We start from the raw sequence: 27,907 nt of genomic DNA, 5'->3' as shown, positions 1-27,907 counted from the left end.
TTAATTATTTTTAATTGAAAAGAGACCAAAATCCTTCTATCCTTTATCTTTTTGATATTTATATAGAAACATTTAGAACTATTTTAAAAATTTTAGAGAGATACAAATATACATATTTTCTCTCAATTATATATTTTATGCATATATATATATATATATATATATATATATATATATATATATATAGCCAAACTTTTTTTAATAAAAAATTGATTAGATTCTTAGCAATCTTTTTCATAATTAAAATTTAATAAATTTAAAATCAAAATTATATGAAAAATAAAATATTGCCTAATTGCAACTTTAAAAATCATTTATATATATTCTTCAATTTTCACAATATATTTAATAAAATATTTTCTCAGATATTTTAAATTAAAGAAAAAAAAACAAACTATGTATTCATGTTTAATTATAAATTAACAAAAGCATAATTATTAAAATTATATTCGTTAATAATAATTAATCACGTAAAATAAAATGTTTGAATATTTCTTTCAACGTATATCTATAAAAAAAATTTATCTAAAAATAATTTTTGGATCTATACTATGATTTTTGCAATACATACAGCCATGCTGCGTAATATAATTTTGTGTTTTCTCCATGTTTTTATATAACTTCGAAATGTATCGAATTGTTTGCTTTATAGTCCCGTGTGTTTGTTCGCTCGATATGCATTGATATGCTGGATACGCCAATAACGTTTTAATAAAATACACGTATGCGGGCGACCATGCATTATACATGCGACCGATCCTGCCGACTAAATACTTGCAAATCCTTTCTGCGTGCCGTTGGCACATGCTCGCGAATTAAACGAATCGCTAAAAGGTAAGAATAAGTTCATGTGTTAAAGTTACGATATCGAACAAAATATTAGTTCTTTTTCTCATTGTAGGTGGTATAAAAACATACCGATGCTTTATCTAGAAAAAAAATATTGATAAGATATTTTTTGCAAACATCAATATCAATTTTTTTTTTTATTCTGTTAAATTGGACTTTTCAACTTTATACTCAAAATATTTTTTGACAAAAACTATAGAAGAATTAAATATAATAATTTTATATCTATTTTAATATAATTATATCTAATTTTTATATTTTATAATTCACTTTACAGTTTTATTTTATCATTTTCATATTTTCACATAATAAAATATATGTTCCACTAAAGAGATATGTCATATAATCACAATATGAATAATAAATAGTGGTGAAAAGAAGCAATTTCTGGTGAAGTCATCAAAATTCTTAAAAATAACGTAAGCTCTCAAAGTAACGGAAGAAAGTTGCATTGAGTCTAGAGAATCCCAATCTTTAACTATATAATATTTAAATTAATAATATTTAAATTAACAACACAATACAATGTTCTAGAACTAGGAATTAATAAATATAGTGAGTCTTGTGCATAAATATGAAAATTTAAAAATAAGAAATATAAATATTAAAAGATTATAACGGTTATTATTAGCAATAACTGCGATGATATTAAATAGTTTGCGAATGAGAGATAGCTGAAATTGCGTGTTTCGCACTAATATGCACGGGTCTCTGACCATGGCATCCGGTAAATAATGATTATCGGAAATTTCAAAAAGCGATCGCGTCGTACACATAGTTGCGTTCTTCCGACCTTCGCAATCCGTGTGCGGAGTGCATCGATATCGACGATAACTTTGCACTTCGAATCTTCTCTCTCTCCCTTTCTCTCTCTCTCTCTCCCTCTCCCTCTCTCTCTCTCTCTCTCTCTCTCTCTCTTCCTCTTTATCTTTCTCATAACAGAAACAGCAAACTGATATCGCTGCGCAGTTGCACTCTCATTTTTTACGCGATAAGCATGAACTCTTTCGCGGGTTCGACTTTTCTATATAGAATATGCAACAGTGTTGCAAACTAAACTTATTTTACTCATTGTCAGACGATAAGACAGAAGTTTTCGAGTAACGGCTCCCGCGATAATACGTCCGCAAATGCAAAATATCATCTAAAAATATATTATTTGAAAATTATGTAAAAAAAAATATTATCTAAAATAATATAAGTCAGGATTAATTTGTGAACTATGTGCCGATAATACGGTGGTTTGTGCAACTTATGCATGTATGAGTAAGCGCATATTATGTATATTATTTTAGGAGATAATTACACTTCTCAAGACTATTTGCTTTTGCGTCTTTCGGAATTACTACTTCAATTATATATATATATATATATATATATATATATATATATATATATATATATATCATTATATGTGTGTGTGCGTGTCGAGATATTTTAGCTTGATTACCTCGACAGAATTCGATACATGAATAATGCTCGAGTTATTCCTTCAGACGCTAATTCCATGTTTTCTCTTGTTTCTAGTGGAACTTGATCGCAATATGATCTGGTTGTTGCTTTGTGCTATTTTTATCATTTTCACAAAATAACGCTGTCTTGTATGCGTGTGTCCTCATTATCGTATTCTTAAATCTATTTTTAAATCTATTACATTATTTATTATTTAGATTATGACATTTGCAATCGCGCGCATCGCAGCTCGATAAAACTTTTTCAATCACATATAATTTTACTCACAAATGGGAAACCTTCGCAATTGCAGTGACAAAGATAGATGCTAATAATAGAAATCTATGACAACACGCGTGATAAAAAAAAATTAAATAGCAGGATGCATTATAATATTTGCGCATAAATGAAATACTTGATACGTATTTCATAATAAATCCGTCTACATATTTCTAAACCTTTTCTTTATCTATTAATATCACGCAAATACAATTTACAACTTGAAAACTTAACCATTTGTAATTTTGATTGCGTTTTTTTTATTAAAAAAATTATTATTGTTTTTTTTATAATGTGGAAGACAATCAGGAATTTAATGATACAGAGTAAAATTTATATTAATTATTATTAATATATCTGAAAAGTCGCATTTGAGAAAAGTATTACATCAAAAAAAAATTATAATTAACATTATTGTTGATGTAAACTCATATCTGTGTGAAATTAATACGCGAGTCATTAACTATTTGAGAAGATGATTTTAGTCGATATTATACGGCCGTTGCCATACGATATTTTATTTTAGCGATTCTGCACCTGCGGCAGGTGTGTCTGCGCAAGACAAAAAAAAATGTCCGGTCTGGTCGTTTTGTAGATTTAAGTAGAGGGATACAAATATCTGATACACTTAAGCCAGCTACATCAAATAAACAGAGCAACGAGAAAAATAAAATAAATATTCATTACACATCTGATGTAAAATCTTAAATCCGAAAGAAAATATAATCAAGTAAAATTATATTAAATAAATTGCACTATAAATAAAAATTTATTTTGCAGCTCAAAAAAGAAAAATATAAGAAGTGACAAGTTAACTTAGAAGTGATAAGTTAACTTAGACTTCATGCCCACATGGTTGACGGTGAAATTAATGATTGATCGATTAGTCTGAACATGGATGACAAATATTCAGGCAGGTGTCCTTGAACTTCTTCGCTTTCGAAACGAATCGACGAGATGCGGTAACGTTCGTTCACGTGAACAATGCGAGAATGCGTGATGATGTCAACAATGCCACCCCCCCCTGCAATTTGCGCTCTCTCATTGTAGCTCTCTTTCTCTCTTTCTTCGCATCTCGAAGGGGTAAAAATAACTATTATCATCCGGTCAAGCATGGAGACGGACGTCAGTCGCGTGACCTAGTTTAATCGGCGAACATTCTTCTACTAATTAACTATGTACGACCGCTTTAGAAGTCGCTGATGACGCCACGGAGCTCGATAATGTATGAACGATCTCTGCTTTATCGAAAATTACGAGAAAATTGCGCGAGAAGCTCGTAAAAAGAAGACTATTAAATAATAATAAGAAAATTCAACAATTACCGAATGACGTTCGATTATGAAATTTTCGCGATGGAACTTCGAGATTAACGAGCGATCTTAAAAGTGAAACCGCGCGATAATCGAGTCGATAACGAATGATGATTTAATCATACGATTATAATCGGTAAACTAAGATGTTTGAAGTTATGATTCGCCTTAATTTGAAATTTTCTATAACGAGACAATAACTTCCAACGAGCAATATTATCGTTATTTATATTATCCTACGTTAATTGCGTATAATTATATTTATACACACGTACTTTCAAAGTAACAATTAGATTGCAAATCACATTGCGACAGTGCAAGAAATTATCGCGTATACCGTTAGACATATATCAATGTTGTCAACAATGATGGATTCAACAGACATACAATGTATTACGGAAAATTTGTTATTGCCGTTGCAACGCGACGCGATTAATGTAAGGATAGATTTATGTTTAGTCCGTAAATGCGACGCAAGATTCGCGCGATTCTGTTTCTAATGAAGACTAATAGCGTCCCAAGTTGCACAATCCGTACGCGGACGTGTTCGCAACGAATGGCTGATATCATGAATCGTGATTCTAAAATATCCGCCCTGCGTTCTTTGCGATTCAACACTCGCGATCGTTAATTATCGCTAGTTGACGCGCAAAATTATTCTACCCGAAGTTTCCCCATTTATAAAAAGCACAGACTTCTAAACCGCGCAAATCTAACAAGATGAAATCATGCATTCGATGTACGGGGTGTTTGGAATGTACTTGCCTAATCTTACAATGCACATTTAAATCCAATGTTGGTCTTAACCATTTATTTATACTATAAAATATCAGATTTTTTGCTCTAAAATTTTCTTAAATATACACACACATTTATCCTTCAATTAAAAAGAAAATCAAAAATCTCACGATGTGCATTGATTGTGCTAAAAAAAAAGGTCTGATATTTTCGAAGATTAAATGGAAAATATAAACTTGTTCTATAGAGAAAAAGAGAGAGAGAGAGAGAGAGAGAGAGAACGGTCATAATTTGTGCGATCAATTTTGCAAGAAAGGTTGATTATAAATAACAAAAAAAATATATATATAAATAAAATAGTTAAAATGGATATTTGCGCGGGTGAAAATGAACACGAGGTAGAGCTCTGTTCCACGAAAAGCCTGTATTTAGAACATGATGAATTACGTTGTCATGATGATAAGCTCACCGGCAATAATTTGTGTGGAAATTTATGTGCAAGGCCCGCGGCGGATCTTCGAATTGCATTAAAATCGAGAAATTAACGATGCCATCGATAACAATAATTCATTGTCAACATTGTTGCACACGCGACCACTTAAATATGCAGCTCGCCTTAATTAAAATTAAAGGATGCTTGCAGCAATTGTTTCGCCATGATTTCGCCACGGTTTGTTTTTGTGTTGCAACTCGGACACGTCACGACAATTCGACCTGGACCAAATCGATCAAGAGCAGGGCCGATAGAAAGTCTCACCATGTTTCTCCTTTGTTCGACAAAACGCCGCAACAGTATTTACCCGAGAGAAACTCTCGCATAATTTTCCGTACAAGATGACGGATGGTGTTCCATTTTTCTTCGTCGATTTATAATGGATTACAGCCGTTCTCATTAAGTTGCTCACTCAAGCTTTCGATCACGAAAAAATGGAATAAACCTTTATTGAATCGACAATACCTCAAAAATAATATTTTTTTTTTTTTTTGCAACATTAAATATATTAATTATAAAAATGCAATGGCAAATAAATTTGAAAATAATAATATTAAAACTACTTTTTTGTAAAGATTATCATATAACGCACACATTAACGTCAATATAAAAAAAAAGAAGTAAAATCTCATAATTACATCATGATTTAGAAAATTCTACAACTTAGATCAATTTCGCATACCGTTTAACGTACTATAGCTCGGATATCTATAGAATCGATCCAATAGTGTCCGATTACTTGTGCTAAAAGTTGTATTAACTGATCGTTACTGATTGTTATTGAAATTCCAAACAGCGTGTCTTCTTTTGCACAATATCCTGACGACGATCCCGGCGACGATCAGATCAGATCGAATAGAAAATGATCGAGCCAAGATACTTCCTATAAATACGACGAAACGGAGAGACCTGGGTGAGATATCTGGGTCAGGATGAATGAATAGCGTTTCTGTTTCGATATACGCTATATCGGGATCGTATTGTTAAATTTACTGTTTCGATAATACCTAACCGGCGGAACTGACGGCAACCCGAACGTGAAATGTCATTCGCGTATATATTACATTTGATATTAGGTTGCTTTTACAAAATCGTGTTTTAAACGCGACAGGATCGGGTGTATGGTATTTAAATAGTACTATGTATTTAATGAAAATTTCTATCGCGTATTATTCGCGATGACAATAAGAAATTGGTGGTAATTAAATAAAAGACTGTAGATATCGGTACGTGATAGCGGTTGCTACTGCGATTAAAAAACTTTTTCATTTTTTACGTCGCGGAAAATCCCTTTCTGTTGCAATAAACTGAACAAAGAATCATGCATTAAAAAAGATAATAATAAAAATTTCGGAAAAAAATATGTAACTTGCAGCGTTGTAATTGAAACTGTATTGTAAAGTAAATTAATAAAGCGTACAAGAAACTGGAAAATAATGGGAAACAATTGTAATTCTGTTCGTGAATTGATAGTATATAACCAAGTACTTGGCTATAACCCAAACAGTGACGTTTAATCGATTTCTACATTAAGCAAACACCGCTATCACTCGGAAAGGTCCAACCAAATGAAAATCAAACAGTACGGAGCTAAATGTGGAATCCGAATACATACCTTAAATAGGAGTACCTTTTGAAGCGTAATACTAGTTGGGTGATGATTTACGATAGACGCACAATTATTAATGATTTCTTAAACCAACGTTACGGTAAACTGATTAATAATGGCCCGACGAATGTAGCTATGACACTTTAACGAAGACGATGAATGGCGCTTGCGTAATTTACGGGGAGCATTTGAGAAAATCGAGGATTAAAATGCGTTTGTGAGTTTCAATGTGAGGAAACGGTTACCATTGTTTTCGCGGAGAATAGCGAATTATAACGGGTGCCGTTACAACAACTGATCGATGATGATATGACATCTTTGCTTTTGCGCGCGCGGATGCCATTAGTCATCGGTAGAATTTATGAGATGTCGAATGCATTATTGCCAGCGCATAGCGCCCCATGTAGTCGCTCGCTGTGGCTCTGCATATTTTTCTATATCTTCTACAATAATGATTGTGGACTTTACTGCAGAACAATTTGAAGCGTACATACTACAATGTAGACGCTTATCGCGCACGGCAAATGACGCGATTTTTAACGAGAGCCTGTGTATATCCTTGAACGAAGAGTATATACCACCCGTATATATTCGCGGTGCATCGTATGCCACCTTTAAATTCTCGATAAAAAGGACAAGGAAAATCCTAATCCATATAAAATACGCTATTTAAATAAATTTGAAAAAAAAGATACATCAGTTTTTAAAAGAAAGTTTTAAAATATAAATATATTTTCAAAAATTTCGAAAATATGATATAAGCAAGAAGAGTTTTATACATGTCAAAAAAATATTATTTTTATACATGAGAAATAAGAAAAATTTTATACATTTTTTATGAAATGTACCGTTTTGAAAAAAATAAAGACACAAAATTTTTATTTTTATATACAAAATAAAGTGTATTCAAAAAGAGCAATATAATATTTAATAAAAAAATGTACATCTTTAGTTACACATTTATTATAAAACAATTTATTAAAAAATTTGGAAAATTGATTATGATTCTAAAATTTGTTAAACATTAATATCGAGCTTTCATAGAATATATAATTCGATAAATAGTGGTATTAAATGAGATATGTATAATGCGACTTTCAATATGATGAGGCAAACTAGCTTAAGTAGAAATACATCTGTATGTCGAGAATGAATCTCGCTAAAGTTCATTTTTAATATTTTTCGTATGAAGAATCGTTAAGCGAATATACTCGAGACTTTTGATGAGTACATCCTCTGTTGGTTAATTCCGTAAAAAAAAAAAAATCCGGAGTTACGAGTTCCGAAGGTAATTGGGTGAACGATCGTGACGATTGATCGGCGAATCGTTCCCTCATACCTGAGATCATAATTAGCTCATCATCACAGGCACATACAAAAATAGGAGTAAAAATGCGATTGTAGAGTTAAGATTTGCTCGATCGGCATAGCAATAAAAAGAGAGAGGCTTTATTAAATCGATGATCGCATTCTGTCGCTCTAAACTATCACGCAATATGAAAATCTAGGCGTAGAATTTTCCAAAATATGTTAGTTTTTTGCGAATTAAGAAAAATATATAGAAAAACAAACATAATAAATATAATATTTTTCTCTTAAACTCATATTTTATTAGAAGAGGGTTATCTCATTTATTCTTTTTTTTTTTTATTAATAGAACTACTGTATTTTTCAATTCCACGCATATTGCCGCTGATAAGTAAGATAAAATGAATCATGTATCCTAATATCATTAAAAAATAATATTAAGTTCAGAAATTTAGAATCGACAAAAAAAAATTCTTAAAATATAAAATTATTTTTTATATTCTATTTATATAAAATGTGTTAAAAATGTTTAATATGTATAAATTGCACATTCTACAATACATATTTTTTATTATATTTTCAATTCTGAAAGAGACATTTAGACTCTAATCCTCATCTCATATTGCGCAGAATTTTGCTCTTGTACAGGATTAAACCGAGGAGAAACGCTGCAAGATATCTCTTCATATCGGTTTCCAATCTTAAATTCAACCTTTTTACAATGTAAACGCTTTTACAATGTAAACCGTAGGATTGTCCAGTTTTCTTGCGGTTGTTTGTTCAGCTCGACTTTGCTATAGTATCCGTATCGCATACTATGATCGTTGTCCTTGATAACTTTAAAATGCGAAGCAATGCCGTTTCGATTTATATTCAAACTTCATTGAAGTCTAAAATTAAACTTTATTCAGGCAGTTATTTACTCGGTCAAATTACACTGTGCAGTCTAATATTTTAATATTAAAGTTATGTAACTTTTATACACATGACTTCGTACATTTTTTTATTTGCCAGACGAACGATCAATCATATATGTACCTAAAACTTCGCGAATGAATGTTTATATATATCCTAAATTATTACACAAGCTGCCCATGGAAGAAAATATAACAGGAAAGTACGAAAATTTTGTAGAAAGTACAATAATTCCATTAAAAAAGTATAGCAAATTCTATGACGTAATAACACATCTCACGAATACTGATCGATATAACTATAGTTCTGATAACTATAGTTATTTGTTACGTTGGAATCAATTTTAAGAAATAATTTATTAAAACTAACTTTAATTAAATAAATTATTTTTTTAACTTTAATTAAATAAATATTCAATATTAAATTAATTTTTAATCGATAATTTTTGTAAGGAAAAAAATAATAGACCGTGTATAAAAAAAAAATGTAAAAACAAAAAATAATTTTATCTTCTAAACTTTTAAAAATTTTAAAAATTAAGAATTTAAAAAATATAGTTTGTGTGAATCTGGTGTGAATCATTTTGTAAAAATTTCTAAACAATTAAGATTTGGCTTTATTTTCATAATTCTATACTTATTGATAGTTTAAACAAAGTTCTATCCGTTAAATAAAAGAAAAAGTCACAGAAAAATTAAAACGCCTAAAACGTTCACATTGTTTTGCAAAAATTTCCTCTCATTTTTTTATCAGATTTTACAATATATATTTGTTTCAAAACAGTTCTCGTATAATTCTCAACATATTCTTGCATATTCTAAAAAATTCTAATATTAAATTAAAATGCTCAAAATTATATCAAAACTCTTAAAAATAGAACAATGTCTCATTTTTGTATCTATCAATGACATTCTAGGGCAAAAAAAAATTATTTAAAACATATTTTAATATTGCTAATGCTTAAAACTTTTTTAGAAAATGCAAGGAAATGCTCAATATTATACAAAAACTTAATTTTAGAATAAACATAATAATAGAACTCTTGAAGATCGATCAGCATTTCACTGGGATGCTGGTACATATTCGCATTTTATTTTAATTGATTCGTTTTTTGTTTTTAAAAGAACTTTTCCTGCAACTCACATAAAACAATAAATTTTTAAAACTCCGACGAAAAATGATAAGGTCAATCTTGCAGAACAAAATGAAACACAATGTCGAATATAGTTTTGGGGTTCAAGGCCGGCACGTTTTGTCTTCTCACGATCATCGAAATTTAAATATACGAAACATTGACCTTTTTCTCTTTATCCACGCTTAGCTATTCCGATAAATTTAACAACGCCGCTGGAAAATTCAATAGCTTGTACACATATAAATGCGAACTATATAGGTCTCCTTATCGATTAACAAAAGTGAACATTAGCAAAGCGATATAAAATCATATTACAAATCGATTATATGAATTATATAAAATTATTCGAAGATTAGACGTTTTCCTTTACTATTTTCCGTAGCAAATTAACATATTCGTTGTCATCGAAAGTTTCTGATTAATTAAGTAATATTTATAAATTAATAAATATCAAACAAATTTTTATTCTTTAGATATATTATAGGAAAACATGATAGAATTATTTAACGGCAAAGTGAGTAACATTGAAAGAAGCAACACTCTTCAAGGAAAAAACGCAGATTATATTATAAACAAAGATATATTATTAAAAATATATTCATTTTTATTTTATTATTTTCACTTTATATCTTTAGAAATATCATCATGAAGAATTTTCAAGAATATTAAAAAAAAAAAACAAAAAAAAACAACAAAATTAAGCATTTCGATAAGCATTGTCCAGCAACGTAATAAGCAAGAAAAAAAAATAATTACACGTGAATTAGAAATATATACCGCGTAGTGACCTCTATCACGTCGACGCGCATATAGATAATGAATCAAGACAATTAACGTTCTGCTTTATCGGCGGGACTCGAGTGAGTCCCGGGTCAACGACCGCGATATTGAGAAGTGTCTGACCTATTTATCACAAATGTACATTATCCAGCTTATGCACACACACGTGTGTGTGTGTGTGTGTGTATGCGCTCTTCTTCCTGTATTTCAACCAGCGATAATCCTTAAGAATCTCGATGATTACGCTCTTTCGCGGGATTATACGTTCGAAATAAATTTCTCCTTTCTTGTCTAGATTATCGATCTCTTTCTTTTCTTTCTCTACATTCGAAAAATCACTTATCATCCCAAATTTTTACGCTTATTATATATATGTGTGTGTATATATATATATATATATATAGTGTGTGTGTGTGTGTGTGTGTTTATATTTATCGGTGAAACAAATCGATTGAAGCTTGTCAGAGACACGTCGGCGATCAGATCGCATCACGAAAATAATCAACGAAGATAATTCGATCGGAAGGACATCAGCGAGAATTAGGTAAATCGTTGTTATCTGATCGCGCAAACATTCATGACGGCAAATCGCTCTCATAAGGCCTACCCCAATCCGTCATAACCTCCTTTATCCGGAATAAGAAGCAAACGGACGGAATTATTAACGCGTTTTAAGTCGCTAACATCGTGTTCTCGGGAGATAAGCGCCGTCTCTCTCTCTCTCTCTCTCTCGAGGGCGATGCGCTTTAGAAGTCATTGCCCTTTGCCGGCAATATGACAACACGGGAGGAACACACCCGAAACGAGAGCCTGCTCCAACATACTCGATCGTCTGACACGTATGGCGTGACAATAATTTCGAGGGTGGATCACGATTACACGTAGCTCGATATCGCATGATTTGATAAAGCACCGCGAAACGACGTAGGACGTAAATAAGAGAGAGAGAGAGAGAGAGGGGGGGGGAGAGAGAGAGAGAGAGAGAGAGAGAGAGAGGAGCTAACTCGACGCGCAAAGTAGTGAAAAAAACAATCCCACATACCTTACAGAAACTGGAGAGACTGTCGAATAATAATTGTACGTCGTCGATGCGCGTGCGATGATACTCTCCGGACGTATATAGATAGATTTCCCAGGTCGGCGGATTTCTTTTTCGTCACAAAACACCGCACATAATCTGTCACAGAGCGCGGCGCGCGCTCATCGCGTGTTCACTCTCCCGATTCTGTCAAAGCGGCTCGCGGGCGTCGCGCTGTATGCGATACGCGTGTAATAATGCGTATAAGAAGGTGCGCTTTTAACCAGCCCCAACCTCTTCGCGTTCGGAGCTGCGCAATGCCGCCATGTTTCTTGTTGTCGCGATATAGTTTCCGTCGATTCCGTCGTCGTACTTGACGGTTGACGGTTCGCGAGCGTGACGTAGTCGCTACGAATTCAGCGACTATGTTCGTACGATATACGAATCGCGAAATTACAATTTTTGCAGAGAAATTGTAGATATTTTTACGATCTCAGATAGAACCGATCCGTCGATATCGCGATATTGACGTTTAATAGCAGTGTCTACTACGGTAATACGAATGTCTGATGCTTGTTTTGAGACACTTGCGATTCATTTTTACGCGGAAATAATCGCGATAAATACGGAGCGATGCGAATACGACTACATCGCGGCGCGTTCATTGTCCGACTGCGATTCGAGATCTATCGACGGTACTGATTGGTCGATATTTCGAGGATTTTTGCAACGTCATTACTCTTGCACAAATTTCGAATTTCGAATCATAGTCGGGCATAATTATTCTCTAAATGACTAGAATCCTTTGCATTGTTAATTTTCATCAGACATTGCTTGTTGAGCAACTTTTATTCTTAAGTATATTTTTCTCAAAGATATTATTGTTTACTCCATCGTATTTAGGACTGCAAAAAAGGAATAATTTTGAAAAAAAATGAATGTTATTATATAATACTACATCTTTATCAATTATCTTTAAACTTATTCAATATTCTTTTACTTTCAAGATTAATTGTAATATTTTTTTTTCTCTCCTGTCATACAACTTATTAAGTTTCATGCAAAAAAAAAAAAATAGCAAGATTCAGCTGTCCGTAATTAAAAAAAGCAATATTAACAAGAAAAAAATGACAAATGCATCTTTTATTTTTTTCTTACATAACATATAAAATATAAACTTGTACTATCTTACTTAAATCTATTGAAAAAATTTATATTTTTTATTGTTATATACAATTAAAATTAAATATATGATTTTTGAATCGTTAAATATAATACACTCAGGATTAAATTTTTATTGATCTGCTAAGGGATCATGTGATATATTGGGTAATTGTAATGGCTCAGGCTCTGTTAAAGATATTATACGTCCGCATGAATCTGATGACCTAAAATTAATGAAATTAAAAAGATTATATCTTTTTCATATCTTTTATTTTAGAGAGAGAAATCTTAAATATATGCATAAATAACTTACACGTCTTTTAGAAGATGTAAAACTTGTTTGTGTTCTATTCCTTCTAGCCACAAATTCAATAACTCCTCTCGTTTACATCTTAATAATTGCTTACAGGCATTTAAATTCTCCTTTACAGCATGAATTTTTTCTCGCAATGATGTGACCTTCTCAGATAATGCACTAAATATCTGAAATAAAGTATAATATGCTACAATACATAGTTGTAAGTATGTATATTTCTCATTACACTCAGATATATCTGTATTTACTTGCATAACTTCCATGAGATCTTGATCATACAATGAAACTAATTCTTCCAAGCGTTGATCGCTACGTTTGTACTCTTTTTCCAACTTAGCCTTTTCAATCTCCCGTTGTTCATTTGTCTCGCTTGCTGATAAAGCACGAATCACAGAGATCAATAGACCACTCTATAAGATATATGAGATTTATATAAAAGATACAAGTAAATATTTCTCTAATAATTTGTACAATTTGTCTTAACTATAAATTCAGAAACAGAAAACAATTCAATTGTAAAATTTACTTGCCGTTTCTTTCGTCGGCTTAATCCCACGCGGTGGTTTAACAGGAGGTATCGTATTCATCTTATAATCCAATTGTGTACGTGAACAGCTTCCTAAAAAATGAAAAAAAATTATTATCTTATTTTTATATTAAAATAACATTTGCTGGTATATTAGATACTTGAATCAAAAGTAATATGTTTATAAACTTATATATATATATTTTAATTAAACTATAATTTTTATTAACTACACATAATATAAAAAATTATATAAATCAAAAAAAAAAGCTAAATCACTAGTGTACTTAAAATGCAAAATTTTTGATATTTACTAAAATAAAACGTATGTATTGAATTTAATTGCAGCTTAATTGCCACAATAGGTTAAGTTAATGTTTATGTCCATGTATGACAAGATTTGTCATTTTTGTAAAATACACTTTTTTGCACTTTAAAATAAAATAAATGTATACTTAGGCCTTGAAGGAATAAAGAGAAAACTAGTAAAGTATAGCGGTAAAGATCCGTCCTTGACAGCTATGCTTTCTGTTCTTTTCGTACTTCAAGTGCAACAAAGTGCAATTAAGGAAACACTTTGAGTCACACCATTATGAACAAGTCAAACTTAAAAATGTTGAAAGATATTCTTATAAAAAGCTGTATCTGTGTGTGTGTGTGTGTGTGTGTGTATATATATATATATATATATATATATATACACAGATACAGCTTTATATATATATATATATTAGAAAAATGAAAATAATAGTTATCAGAATTATATTTTATTATTAAATTCGCTTATCACTAGCAATACAAAATAAGTAAAATATATATGTGTGAAAGATGATAAATATAAATTTATTATATTGATTTAAGAGAACAGGGAATATTAATATATAACACAATACATAATCAGTTTATATAATATATATAATCTGTATATGTTTAAAAATACTTTACAGTTTTGTTTAACAGCTTTTGAAGTCTTTGACAAACTTAGATATAAATTGACAAATTAGAATTATTTGCGATATACATAGTTTTACTTTTTTCACTTTTTAAATATATCACAGTAAATTTTATACACTCTTATTATACAATATTCTCCAGCTCTCAGTTCTGACAAAACAATACTAGCATGTGTATATAAAAAAAATTTCAATTATAATATTAAATGAAGAAAATAAAAGAATTAGAAAAAAGTTTAGTATAATCCATCATTTTTGTTTTACATTTTTCTTTTTTGTTCATATTTTAAAATATTTCTGATTTGCAAATATATGCAGGCATTATATCATTCATACTATGTATTACTTACATAATCATATTAATGGTATCAATTATATACATTTATAGAAAATTGTATGCAATTAATATAACTATAATTGTGTAATTATAGGTATATATACACATAGTATATTAAACAGAATCTAAAGCCCCCCAACTGTGTTTTGATTTTCAGTCAAAACGTCTAGAAAAGATCAAATAAAATATTATAGGCTTAGTGCCAAATGTTGGACCGATTCATTTAACTTCATTAAAATAACGAGATGACATCATAAAACATTATCGATCTATGTGTCATAAAGATTTGACATAGACCCATCTGCTTTACTCCTATTATTATTCTTTTACAATTACACTTATACTATTACTATTACACAATATTAATTACATAATTTATTATAATGATATTAACTATATATGTAATTTTCAAATTTTAATTTAAGGCCATTTTATAAGAATTTCTTTACTTACACAGTGTTACTAAAAAAAAAAATCATCGATAAATAATTCTCTCTTTGTACTTTATAAATTATAAAATTGTAAATAAAAAAGAAAATAACAGAAAGTATTATATGTAGCATACACAACAAAATATGCACTGTGTTAGGTAATAATTTTTATACAGCAGAACACATAAACTATAAAATACATGCAATATATACTATCCAGGCACCAATACTTCTGAGAAACAAAATAAAATAAAGTAGAAGAAGAAAAAGATTAACTTGCTGTTATCGACAAGTTAAAAAATTGTTGAACTGTATAAATTGCTTAGGAATGTGCCTTGTGAATAAAATGACTGGATTACCTACATTTGATTGCTTGTGATGAAAAACAATTAGTCCTTTAAAATATAATATAATGATTAAATATATACTTCAAAAGAATGAAGTGAGTCTTTTCTAACTTTACATCTGCGGTAACTGATCGATCGGTGTGGCAAATCTGAAATCTTCTGGGAAGAGCTTACTGGCATGTGGATACATTAATTTGTACGATTGTCGAATTGTAACATCTGCAACACCTGCAATATCTCCAATTTCCTTCTGCGACCTCTTGTCTTCTGAAGCCTGTGTAAAATAAAATAATACAGGTTATAGAATGCAGTATTATTTCTGTGTTCTTATAGAATATGTTTTGCACACCTGTGATGCCATGTAAATCGCTGCAGCTGCAACTGAAATAGGCGATCTGCCAGGTACAATATCAATCTCCACAGCTTTCCTGGCAATATGTGTAGCAGCCCTCTGCACCATATTGGGAAGACCAAGATTGGAGCAGAATCTAGACATAAAATCGCCTGTAGTAATGAGATCGACGCTTGTTTCAAGGGCCTTGAGAATCAACTTGAAACATCGACCAATCTCTTTCTTGCTTATCTTGCTGACGGCGCAAATCTCTTTGAATGTGCGCGGCACGCCCTCCTGCCGACAGGCGATGTACAAACACGCCGAAGCGATCGCATCGTTCGCGCGACCTTTCAAGTTTTTGCCATCGTGCACTTGCTTAAACAACGTATTAGCTCTGTCCACAATAGTTTTTGGCAAATTAATACGATCTGCCATACCATTGATTTCGCGAAATGCATTAAGCAGAGCTCTGTCAGAACTGCTCATCTAAAAAAAATATATATTTTTGCTAAGTTTAATACAATTCGCACATTGTGCAAAATATTAAAGAAAAAAAATATAATACTAACTGTACGCCGATTTTGATATTTGGCAGTACCAAAACCATCAAAAGATGCAGCGCCCGTTCCAGGTCCAATCATTGTGGACAAATCTGCACCATTCAAAAGAGGATTCTCCGGTCCACCAACACGCGATGGATCTATTCCTGATTTTTCATTGCTAAATGTTCTCCATTCAGAACCTACATCTATCACTCTGTGGCATAGGAAAATAAATATAAGAATATCATATCTGTTATATAATTAATTTTATGTCCTTATTTATTGCGTTGTTACCTATCCCCTACAACTAATCCGCATTCCGAGCAAATCTGGTCTCCTGCTCTGTAATCTTCTATAAGTGGGGCATCTGGATGTGCGTAACAACAAATCTTATTTGTATCATTTCTGTAAAAAACAGTGTTAAAACTAAAGATTTTAAATCTATGTTCTATATCTCAAATATCCTATATATTAAGTCATATTACATAATCAGGCAATAGATAAACAGTGCCTGATTGTGCAAACATGTAAACAATGTAAACAAATAAATAACTTCTTCGACGCAATCGCATCTCTAGTTATAAACGTTATTAGTATATTGATGCATAATGCAGCGTTTTACTTTTATAAAAAAATTTATTTTGCCGCCTAAAGTCTCATTGCAATTAATTTATCCTTACGCTGAGATTGAAAGTACACCTGGTACAGTAAATAAAATCTTATACAACTATACGCGATCTTAATCTTTATTTTAATTCGTTATCGATAATATCTAGAGTGCGACTCGCTTGACAATTATTATTGATAATATCACCGATAATAATTTCTCAAAAATAATATTGTAATTTTGCAGAACTTACCGTGATGAACTTGCCATATTTTCGCTGATTTTCGCATTTGCTCCAATCTATCCAATATTATTACAGTCGCAGTGTCTAAAGTATGTGAGATCGTCGAACCAATATTTTGGCTCCCTTTCTCGCGCATGCGCAACGTAATATTGGCGATTACAGTCACGTATATGTGATGAGTATATTTAAATTTTGGTAAAATATCGCAAAGAGGTTAAATAACTATATATAAATATAAATTAATTAATTAATATAATTTGCACACATTATTTTTTTGTTTTTAATTAATTTTTTAAAAATTTTCAAATCATTTTTAAAAATAGAACCCTCATTCTATAAGATTTAACTATTCAGTTGTCACATTGTGCGGCCAATCAGAAAAGAAGAGGCCTGTAACAGCCAATAGCAACGCGCGTCTCAATAGTATCTTAATAAATCGCACCTTGATAGAACGCACTTGATTGTTCACATCCGTTACGCTAAACTTTCAATCCCTTTTTGGTTTTAACCTCGTAGCAACTTCGCACAGATATTTCCTTTATCCTACATATAATTGAGAAAAGCACGAATAATTCCATTGTGATAAGAGAAAAAGATCCGTAAGAGTGAAGATAAAAAGTAAGTAAGAATATTAAAAAACATGATACAGCGTTCCACAGAAAACGAAGAATCTCAACTCAATTTATCTACCTATTATAACCTATTACGAGGTAGCGTAATTAATTCATTGTTTACAAGAACTTTGAAAAAGTTTCAAATAATTTACAGCAAAATTATATCATCAAAATTATTAATTATTAATTATTTCTATGTTATAGCAAAAATAATATGATGCAATGCATTGACTGAAGCTGGAAAATATCGGAAGACACAAGTTAATAATATTGAATAACAAGTTAATATATTTCCTTATTAGAGATAAGAGAACAAAATTCGCAAGAGTGAAGATAAAGTAGTGAATAGAAAATGTAAGAAAACATGATATGGCATTTTATAGAAGATAAAAAATCTTAACTTAATCTATCTACCTGTCATAATTTATTACAAAACATGCGTAGCTAATTCATTTAGAAGAATTTTGAAAAATAATTTACAAGTTGCTATTAAAATTTAAACTATTATTTTTGTTACAGCGAAAATAGTATATATAGCATTGAATAGTGCCATAAAGATTGAAGGATTCGATCCAGCATAGATTCTAATCCTAACATAGTCTAATTTATAAAAGATGGAAAAATCACAGAAAATGCCCAAAGTGGCAAAGGTAAAAAACAAAGCGCCCGCGGAGATACAAATCACCGCGGAGCAGTTGTTGCGTGAAGCAAAGGAGCGCGACTTGGAGATACTGCCGCCACCGCCGAAACAAAAAATATCAGATCCTCATGAACTCGCGGACTACCAGCATCGCAAGCGCAAAGCGTTCGAGGATATAATTCGTAAAAACCGCATGATTATTACGAATTGGACTAAGTACGCGCAATGGGAGGAATCGCAAAAACAGATACAGCGAGCGAGATCCATCTACGAGCGAGCGCTGGAAGTGGATCATCGAAATATTGCATTATGGCTCAAATATACGGAGATGGAAATGCGCAATCGACAGGTAAATCACGCCAGAAATTTATGGGATAGGGCGGTGACCCTGCTGCCGCGGGCCAATCAATTCTGGTATAAATACACTTATATGGAAGAGACTTTGGAGAATATCGCTGGTGCACGTCAAGTTTTTGAGCGATGGATGGAGTGGGAACCGGACGAGCAGGCCTGGCAGACATACATAAAGTTCGAGCTTCGTTACAAGGAGATAGATCGAGCTCGACAAATCTATGAGCGCTTTGTAATGGTTCATCCAGATGTGAAGCACTGGATAAAGTACGCCCGCTTCGAAGAGTCGTATGGATTCATCAAGGGTGCGCGTGCGGTATATGAACGAGCTGTAAGCTTTTATGGAGACGAAGGTCTTGATGAGAAGCTGTTTTTGGCGTTCGCCAAATTCGAAGAGGGTCAACGAGAACACGATCGTGCTCGTGTAATTTACAAATACGCGCTCGATCATTTACCGAAGAGCAACACTCAGGAGATCTACAAGGCGTATACGATTCACGAAAAGAAGTACGGCGATCGCTCAGGTATCGAAGACGTAATAGTCAGTAAGCGGAAATATCAATACGAACAGGAGATTAAAGAGAATCCCTCTAATTACGACGCGTGGTTCGATTACTTGAGATTGGTGGAGTCGGAAGGTAACGTTGACGTGATTCGTGAAACTTATGAGCGAGCGATAGCTAATGTGCCGCCCACCAAGGAAAAACAATTTTGGCGAAGATACATCTATTTATGGATCAAGTACGCTCTTTTCGAGGAACTTGAGGCAAAGGATATCGAACGGTGCCGACAGGTGTACAAAGTATGCCTCGACCTTATACCGCACAAGCAATTTACCTTTTCGAAAATCTGGCTTCTTTACGCGTACTTCGAGATACGACAAAAGAATCTGGCTAAGGCGAGAAAAACATTGGGATTGGCGTTGGGAATATGTCCATCGGACAAGCTTTTCCGAAACTATATTGATCTCGAGATACAGCTGGTGGAGTTTGATCGTTGTCGGAAGCTTTACGAGAAATTCCTCGAGTTTGGGCCGGAGAACTGCACCACTTGGATGCGATTCGCCGAGCTGGAGACGCGATTGGGCGAGATAGATCGCGCCCGGGCGATATACGAATGCGCTGTCGCACGACCTCGGCTGGACATGCCGGAGCTGCTGTGGAAATCGTATATCGATTTTGAAATTGCCCAAGGCGAGACGGAAAACGCCCGTCAGCTGTTCGAACGATTGTTAGAGCGTACGTTACATGTCAAGGTCTGGATAGCGTATGCAAAATTTGAGCTACTCAATCCGCAGCTGGAGGATAACCCAGACAACGTCGTTTTGGCGAGACGTATCTTCGAGCGCGGAAACGACGCGCTGAGATCCAGCGGCGATACCGAGAGTCGAGTATTGCTATTGGAAGCGTGGAAAGATTTCGAGAGTGAGAAGGGCACCGCGGAAAGTCTCGCGAAGATTATGGAGAAAATGCCGCGTAGGGTGAAGAAGAAGAGGCGCGTCGTCGGCGAAGACGGCAGCGACGACGGCTGGGAGGAAGTTTTAGACTTTGTATTTCCAGAAGACGAATCGCAGAGGCCGAACCTAAAGTTTTTGGCTTCTGCAAAGGCTTGGAGAAAGAAAAGCGAATCTTAAGATAATTTTATATATGTATATATAATTGTGTGTATATATATCTGTACATATGTGTGGATGTGTGTATGATTACATTTGATTAGATAGTATTATTTTTATATTTCATAGTTTCCAATATAAAGGTGTATAAGTTGTAAAGTTTGAATTCTGAACATGTAAATAATAATTCTAAAACATGTAAAAAGAGAGGGGCAGAATAAAAACAACTTGATTTCTTTTTTCGCTCTTTTTTCTAATCTCTAATGAAATAAAATGTGGGAGAAAAAGTAACACCAGGCCATTGATCCAATCATATAATTAGAATATTCCGCGTTCCTTGCTATGCTATTTTCATTTTCTAAGTTGGTCATAATAATTACCACAAATTAATAGACAGATAGCCAAAGGCGCGACTGGCATTTCCGTGCAACACACTTGCCCCTGATTTGAGTCTAGGCTAAATTCTGTTGATTTTATCAAAAGAATTTGCCCCTGGTTCGAATCCAGGCTAATTCATCATGAGACCAATGAAATGTGAGAGAGACTTGCCTCTTATTGTCTCGCTCGCTCCTGAGACAATGATAAGAGTGAGCGAGACAATGACAAAAGTGAGCGAGAAGAAATAACAACGTGCAAAGAAGATTCGAGGATCAAGATCGAGCTTTTATGAATACTCCTCTTTCGCTCACTCCTGTGATTGTCTCGCTCACTCTTATTGTCTTATCAGAAGCGAACGAGACAATAAGAGCGAGTGAAAAAAAGGACAGCAAAGGCTCGATCTTCGTATCTTCTTTGGACGTTGCTATTTTCTTCTTGTTTGCTTTTATGATTGTCTCATTCCTATTGTCTTACTCGCATTCATATATTCGTCTTGCTCTTCACTCTCAATGCTCATCTCGTTCGCTACAAGCTTGTTGCCGACAAGTGGGCGATGAGAAGTTAGGACAATTTGTAATAGAGAGATAAATATATTATTAAACAATAAAAATTTATTATTAATTTATTATTAATAAAATTTTATTTTTATTTTTATTATTTTTAAGTGATATATTTACACATATAAAAGAAATTACACAACACACGCTTTATATATATATATATATATATATATATATATATATATATATATATATATATATATATAATTAGATATTAATTTTACTTTTTTGTGTAAAATAAACTTTAAAAAATATATAATATATCTGATTATGGAACAAATTTTGTACGATAAATATTTCAAATCATGTTTTTTTCTGCATAATTATATTGCATAATTATATTATTTGTTTATTATGAAATTATAAATAAAATAATTAATTATTAAGAAAGCAGTTTTCCAAACTTTTCTAAAACATAAAACTCATATTCCTTGTTGTTTTCCATTTACACGTGGATATTGAAAAAAGAAAGAAATTTTAATGTAAATAATTTTTAATGTTTTTGATTAAATGGAAAGCATTACTGTATTAACGATGCGACTTTTGACTACGAAAACTTATTACCATCGTGTTAACGGCGCGACTTTACCTTGGAAACGTAATTACTGCTTTGGCCATTACTATGGTATGGCGCTGAAACCAATGAAAAATACTGGTCTCGCCTTCATTCGGGCCTTCGGCTGTCTACTAATCTGTGATCTTACACAATAATTCAGACTTTGGACTTTGAGTTACGTTTGAAGGAGATACGAAAGATAAGCCCATCGTTTATTATTACATTTAATTAAAAATAATTTAACGAGAATAGTTGAATATTTTTATTGAGCGAAAATGGCACGTGTGCTTGTAGGTGTAAAAAGAGTAATAGATTATGCAGTAAAGGTAAATATGTTTTCTTTAAATTTTAATAAAATACAATAATGTACTAGAAAAAAACTCTTAAACTATTTCTGACAATTCATTGTATAAAACATATTCGTTTTCATGTATTTTTTCAATTTACATTTTTAGATTCGTGTCAAACCAGATAAATCTGGAGTGGTTACGGATGGCATTAAACATTCGATGAATCCCTTTGATGAGATAGCTATAGAGGAAGCAGTTAGAATGAAAGAAAAGAAAATTGCCCAAGAAGTGATAGCGGTCAGCTGTGGACCAGCTCAGTCGCAGGATACAATTAGGACTGCGCTCGCCATGGGTGCAGACCGTGGCATTCACGTAGAAGTATCTGGCCCTGAATACCAGACATTGCAGCCTATTCATGTCTCAAAGATATTGGCAAAATTGGCGCAAGAAGAGAAAGTGGATTTGATAATACTTGGCAAACAAGCCATAGATGATGATAACAATCAAACTGCACAAATGACTGCCGGTGTCTTGGATTGGCCAGCTGGAACATTTTGCAGTAAGGTAATAAGGCAATAAAATTTCATATTATTATTCCAATATCTTATTTTTTTTTTTTTTTCTATTCAGGTTGAGAACAATAATGGTGAATTGACTGTTACACGTGAAATTGATGGTGGATTAGAGGTAATTAAGATGAAAACTCCTGCAGTCTTGAGCGCCGATCTTCGCTTGAATGAACCGCGTTACGCGACTTTGCCAAATATTATGAAAGCTAAGAAAAAACCCATTAAAAAGATTACTCCGAAAGATCTCGGAGTAGATACAACGCCGAGAATTGAGATACTCTCGGTAGAAGATCCACCAGCTAGGCAGGCTGGTGCCATATTACCGGACGTCGACACCTTGATAAGCAAATTGAAGGAAGGCGGCCACATTTAGCCGACTTTTATACAGGGTAATTATAAAAAATATAATAAAAGTTTTTAAGCCTTGTTATATTTTAATACTTCCTTTTGTATATAGCATAATATTTTTGTACATTATCAGAAATTGTATATGAAGTTGTATTTTCAATAAATTTATATTACACGAAAATAGAGAAAAAATCAAGTATTTAGTAATATATATTACACAGATTGTAATATATATTTAATAAAATACTGTCTATATATTTATATACATACATATATATATATGTATGTATGTATATAAGCATATAATATTCATATAATACGCAAAGATCTGTTTGCGTTCCTTTCCAATACTTTCCAAGTAATGAATCTATTTAAAAAAAAAAGTGGAACATCAAATATATATTTTTTGAAAATCGATTATATCTAAATATATACATTTATATAAATGTATCATTTTTCTTTTCTGTAAAAGGTAACATCAATAACGATAACTATAAATATGTTATTATTCTATGCATTAATTTATTATGATGCAATGCACATATTATTAAATTAGATTTAATGTCACACTTAATTGACATGTCGTAATTTTAAAATTTTCAAGAAATGTTGATAAAAGTCGTATAGAAATATTTCTCTATCGACAAAAAATCACAAATAATATGCGTACATGCATTTCATATCGGTTTCTCTATATCTCTACAACTTTAATGTGTCGCGTTATAACATTTTGAAGAGAAATATGAATAGTTATATGAATATTAATCGGAAAATAGCATGTTACTTTAAAATATTCAAACATTTTTTAATTATTTATTTAGTGCCTTATCCAAGATTCGGCAAGAAAATGTATCCAATCAAGACTAGTATATATCATATATATATATATATATATATATATATATATATATATATATATATATATATATATTAGATATTTAGTAGAAATTGGTATACATGATATACCAATAATAACATTTTGGCTAGTATTTGTATTCTATATAACCATCATTAAGAGATAAAACTATACTTCAATACCCGTATATCATTTTCTGAAGAAATAAATATATTTTAACTGTCGAGCTAGATCTTGTTTTTTTTTCTTTTTCTTTTTTTAATCATGTTTTGTAAATGTCAAATATTTTTCTATAACTTTTTTTTTGATTCGTTGGAATATTTTTGTTTCAACATCATTGACATTGGAAACAGCCTTGCATAAAAATTCATTGTATTATAACAGTCTTTTGTATATATATGTATATATATATATATATATATATATATATATATATATATATATATATGCATGTGTGTGTGTGTGTGTGTGTGTGTGTGTGTATACATAGGTTTTGTGTAAAATGTCTTCCTCAACAAAAGTTAAACATTATTACATTAGAACCTTGCACGCAACATTATTACATTATTACATTAGAACCTTCCAATCGAATCTGCTATTGCTAGTATGAGTAATCGGTGGAAAGGGAGGAGAATGGAGCTGCCAGCCATCTATACCTTGACGTGCAGTCAAGCACGCCAGATAAGGTACTCTTTGAACTAATCTAGTTACTTCGGCTGCCGGGGGTACCTTACCACCAGTCAATTGTTTGGTGCAAGCTGCTAAAGAAGCTGCATGTGCCACTATTAAAATATTACCAACTGTATTTTCTATGATCTTTTTGATTAGCTCGTAACTACGTTCATAATACTGCGCGGCATTCTCTTTTGGAGGAAGCTCTTTAGCTTTTACGATCGGATCGTAATCAAGATCCACATTGAAACCTGCCTTTACCAACTCTTCGGAAGTCATCCAGACAGGTATGCCATTTGGATACCATGCCAACCATTCTATCAAACCTGGCTCTACTTTGATCGGAATGTCAGATTCGAATCCCTTTAGAATATGGGCGAGCGTCTGAACGCAACGCAACGACGGCGACGTGAAGGCTACATCAATCTTAATACTCGATGACTTCATGGCTTCACCTACCAAACTTGCCTGCATCTCACCTACGGTGGTCAACGGGCTGTCATTTTGAAAGTCCTGGATGTTCCTGGATGGTACTTCCTTGGGCATATTCAAGTCACGGCGCACATAGGAACCGTTTGACTCGAAACAATACGGTATCCATGTGCCAAAAGTAAAATCCACTCTCTCGCCATGTCGACATATGAAGATCTCTCTGGACGGTGCTTGAGGTGCTTCTGATGCTGCCATCTGAAAAGGTTTGGAAACGATATCTGTTGTATGAATTCGCCAATGATTATAGATGACAAAAAACAAAATATATTTCAGAAATAATTACTGGTTCATCGGCGATGGGAATCCCATCAGGTGTATCAACGGAGTCGCTCGGAGACAGAACCGGCGGTGGTCTTCTAACTTTTGGGATCTCCTCCTCTTCTGTGCTCTCACATTTAACATTAATGATCGGCACAGTAGTGTGCAATGTCCACGAATCCGATTCTGCAGTCCTCTTGGTATGGTTCAATGGAAAATGACCCGATATCCCGGTCAACCAAGAGATACCCTCTACCCAGCCGTCTGTGGATGCGCTACACGCTCCCTCTGGAACGTAAATGTAATCTCCTACTCTTAATTCTAATTCGTCGTGTTCCCGGGGCACATGGGCGTGCGTCACTTTGTGCACATGCAAATTTTGTAATCTTGAATCCCTCGAGTATAATCTAAGCTCCCAGTTAGCCGACGTGTTCGGCCTTAATTTTTCGACCATCGAGCGAAGGGGCTGGAATAAATTGCTGGGGAACTGGTAAGCCAGTGTAAGATGCAGAGATTTTATTTGCGGTTCGGCAGTGATACCTAGAGCATTAATTTTATTGGCATAGCGAACAGCAATGTTTTTCAGTCCTTCCGCATTTACATCCTTGACAAAAAGGCCCATAAAATTAGGCGAAACATATGTCTCTAGCTCAATATGTTCATGTAATCCATCCTGAACCACATTCTCAAGAGCATTTACTAATTCTTCTGTACATTCATCAGGGGCCTATAAAAATATGTGAAAATGGTGGAATATGTATTTAAGTATAAATTTAAAAATGTCAAGTATATAAAATATCTTGTTTTCAGATAAATAAAATTAGAGATATCTTACATTGAAGAAGGAGATAAGAGTAATATGCGGTATAAAGCTGTGAGCACCGTTCCACCCTAGATCTTTACTTTCTGACCAAAACAGCTCGAGCTGTTCAGCTAATGATCCTGTCGGACAAGCATACAGAACATATTGCCGCTGTATATCAGAATCCAAAGTTGGATCCCTCACATGTGCCAGCAGCCAATCTGAAGCTAATTGCACACCACGATATCCTGTTGCAGCTAATGCCCTTTCCCTAAAAATACACAACACCATCATTGAATGTAAATATCAAAATCAAATCATTCTATTTTTTTCAAATATTCAGATAAAAAAATGTCATATAAAAATTAGATATAAAAAAAAATATATATATATATATATGTATATGTAATGTTAAAGGGAGAGAAATAGACAGATCAATTTATTTATTCAGAGATAAAGAGATAGAATATTAGTGATAGAATATTATAGAGAAAAAGCAACTTAACTAAAATTTTAAATAATATAACCAATATTAAAATATCAAAGACAATTTATTTAAAAATTTAAATATCAGGATTTATAAAGATAAATTTTGCTTGATCGAGAGAAAACAAAATACGAAATAATGCTATTCAAGGCCACGTTTGACAGCTGTTTGTTTACAACGAATAAGACACACGCATCGATAATATGTCATCATAATCATGTAAACATAATTTTATGTCATATAGCCCTACGTACGCTCGGTGTTTTGGGAAACCCAACTGCAGGAGCGTTTGCAATGGTGTCAAATGCTGTTTCGAAATTTTCGTAGGAGTCGGATTTTTCCGCGGCGGCAACGTCGCCATGACGGTACATAACTGCGTTTACTGACGTTTATTCTTCAGGTTAGCCAATCGTCATGCGATCTCTATCACAGAGGGTACAGATATAGAGTACAGACTGTAATAGAGGAATTTTTTTTTAAATTAGCCGGTTATCGCTATCGGATCTCAACAACGAAGAACAAATCACTCATCAGGAAATAAAATAAAAAGGTAAAAATGTAATATTATACGATATTACAAATTAATTGTAATTTATCGTGAAAAATACAGTTAAAGGTTTCTAAAATGTTGTATTGAACATTATCATTGATAATATCAGAGAAAGATTAAATCAGATTAAATAATGCTAATCTTTCGTGCAATATGATATCTATTTTTCCTATATATATATA

At 32.6% G+C, this 27,907-nt stretch overlaps 6 protein-coding genes across 10 annotated transcripts in view; 2 read left to right on the top strand and 4 right to left on the bottom strand.

The window, feature by feature from the left end:
• LOC126853407 (aryl hydrocarbon receptor nuclear translocator-like protein 1) overlaps positions 1-12,553 on the bottom strand; it is an 83,961-nt gene extending 71,408 nt beyond the window's left edge. The window contains exon 1 of one of the 2 annotated variants that reach the window (XM_050599122.1): positions 11,914-12,553. The gene's annotated coding sequence lies outside the window, so the exon portion shown is untranslated. The remainder of the gene's footprint in view (positions 1-11,913) is intronic. The other variant, XM_050599119.1, reaches the window with a different exon arrangement.
• A 449-nt stretch (positions 12,554-13,002) lies between these two features.
• Positions 13,003-14,490, bottom strand: LOC126853421 (exocyst complex component 4). 3 transcript variants are annotated; one of them, XM_050599147.1, is made up of 5 exons: positions 14,351-14,490; positions 13,900-13,988; positions 13,618-13,779; positions 13,367-13,536; positions 13,003-13,277 (listed from the first exon to the last, which is right to left on the bottom strand). In XM_050599147.1, exons 2-5 carry the CDS (start codon positions 13,954-13,956, stop codon positions 13,184-13,186), a joined length of 483 nt encoding a protein of 160 aa, XP_050455104.1. In that variant the 5' UTR covers positions 13,957-13,988; positions 14,351-14,490; the 3' UTR covers positions 13,003-13,183. The 3 variants fall into 3 exon arrangements, with proteins under 3 accessions (XP_050455104.1, XP_050455105.1, XP_050455103.1); XM_050599148.1 differs by having other exon boundaries at positions 13,900-13,956; positions 14,183-14,463; XM_050599146.1 differs by having other exon boundaries at positions 14,210-14,463.
• A 282-nt stretch (positions 14,491-14,772) lies between these two features.
• On the bottom strand, positions 14,773-17,790 carry LOC126853418 (transcription initiation factor IIB). Its single transcript, XM_050599140.1, has 5 exons — positions 17,700-17,790; positions 17,134-17,244; positions 16,867-17,053; positions 16,313-16,783; positions 14,773-16,237 (listed from the first exon to the last, which is right to left on the bottom strand). The coding sequence occupies exons 1-5, from the start codon at positions 17,714-17,716 to the stop codon at positions 16,076-16,078; spliced, it is 948 nt and encodes a 315-aa protein (XP_050455097.1). The 5' UTR covers positions 17,717-17,790; the 3' UTR covers positions 14,773-16,075.
• Positions 17,791-18,165: 375 nt separating this feature from the next.
• LOC126853409 (protein crooked neck) lies at positions 18,166-21,142 on the top strand. 2 transcript variants are annotated; one of them, XM_050599125.1, is made up of 3 exons: positions 18,166-18,308; positions 18,509-18,658; positions 18,824-21,142. In XM_050599125.1, the coding sequence occupies exon 3, from the start codon at positions 18,919-18,921 to the stop codon at positions 20,926-20,928; it is 2,010 nt and encodes a 669-aa protein (XP_050455082.1). In that variant the 5' UTR covers positions 18,166-18,308; positions 18,509-18,658; positions 18,824-18,918; the 3' UTR covers positions 20,929-21,142. The 2 variants fall into 2 exon arrangements, with proteins under 2 accessions (XP_050455082.1, XP_050455081.1); XM_050599124.1 differs by having other exon boundaries at positions 18,191-18,400.
• Positions 21,143-22,514: 1,372 nt separating this feature from the next.
• On the top strand, positions 22,515-23,800 carry LOC126853419 (electron transfer flavoprotein subunit beta). Its single transcript, XM_050599142.1, has 3 exons — positions 22,515-22,727; positions 22,857-23,255; positions 23,322-23,800. Exons 1-3 carry the CDS (start codon positions 22,677-22,679, stop codon positions 23,631-23,633), a joined length of 762 nt encoding a protein of 253 aa, XP_050455099.1. The 5' UTR covers positions 22,515-22,676; the 3' UTR covers positions 23,634-23,800.
• Positions 23,801-24,531: 731 nt separating this feature from the next.
• Positions 24,532-27,713, bottom strand: LOC126853411 (protein UBASH3A homolog). Its single transcript, XM_050599126.1, has 4 exons — positions 27,430-27,713; positions 26,722-26,959; positions 25,912-26,613; positions 24,532-25,823 (listed from the first exon to the last, which is right to left on the bottom strand). Exons 1-4 carry the CDS (start codon positions 27,534-27,536, stop codon positions 25,032-25,034), a joined length of 1,839 nt encoding a protein of 612 aa, XP_050455083.1. The 5' UTR covers positions 27,537-27,713; the 3' UTR covers positions 24,532-25,031.
• Positions 27,714-27,907: the final 194 nt, after the last annotated feature.

The sequence above is a fragment of the Cataglyphis hispanica genome, chromosome 12 (genome assembly GCF_021464435.1).
Source record: "Cataglyphis hispanica isolate Lineage 1 chromosome 12, ULB_Chis1_1.0, whole genome shotgun sequence".
NCBI classification, from domain to species: Eukaryota; Metazoa; Arthropoda; class Insecta; order Hymenoptera; family Formicidae; genus Cataglyphis; species Cataglyphis hispanica.
This window is presented reverse-complemented; position numbering and strand designations above follow the sequence as displayed.

Coding starts and splice junctions, on each gene's coding strand:
- LOC126853421 (XM_050599147.1), bottom strand. CDS start 13,956: ATGAATACGATACCTCCTGTTAAACCACCGCGTGGGATTAAGCCGACG. Junction 13,537..13,617: donor ATCTCATGGAAGTTATGCAA/GTAAATACAGAT, acceptor ACTTTATTTCAG/ATATTTAGTGCATTATCTGA. Junction 13,278..13,366: donor TTACATCTTCTAAAAGACGT/GTAAGTTATTTA, acceptor CATTAATTTTAG/GTCATCAGATTCATGCGGAC.
- LOC126853418 (XM_050599140.1), bottom strand. Junction 17,054..17,133: donor GGATTAGTTGTAGGGGATAG/GTAACAACGCAA, acceptor CCTATGCCACAG/AGTGATAGATGTAGGTTCTG. Junction 16,784..16,866: donor AATATCAAAATCGGCGTACA/GTTAGTATTATA, acceptor TATTTTTTTTAG/ATGAGCAGTTCTGACAGAGC.
- LOC126853419 (XM_050599142.1), top strand. CDS start 22,677: ATGGCACGTGTGCTTGTAGGTGTAAAAAGAGTAATAGATTATGCAGTA. Junction 22,728..22,856: donor TAATAGATTATGCAGTAAAG/GTAAATATGTTT, acceptor TTACATTTTTAG/ATTCGTGTCAAACCAGATAA. Junction 23,256..23,321: donor CTGGAACATTTTGCAGTAAG/GTAATAAGGCAA, acceptor TTTTCTATTCAG/GTTGAGAACAATAATGGTGA.
- LOC126853411 (XM_050599126.1), bottom strand. CDS start 27,536: ATGGCGACGTTGCCGCCGCGGAAAAATCCGACTCCTACGAAAATTTCG. Junction 26,614..26,721: donor CTCTTATCTCCTTCTTCAAT/GTAAGATATCTC, acceptor ATATTTTTATAG/GCCCCTGATGAATGTACAGA. Junction 25,824..25,911: donor TTCCCATCGCCGATGAACCA/GTAATTATTTCT, acceptor AAACCTTTTCAG/ATGGCAGCATCAGAAGCACC.
- LOC126853409 (XM_050599125.1), top strand. CDS start 18,919: ATGGAAAAATCACAGAAAATGCCCAAAGTGGCAAAGGTAAAAAACAAA.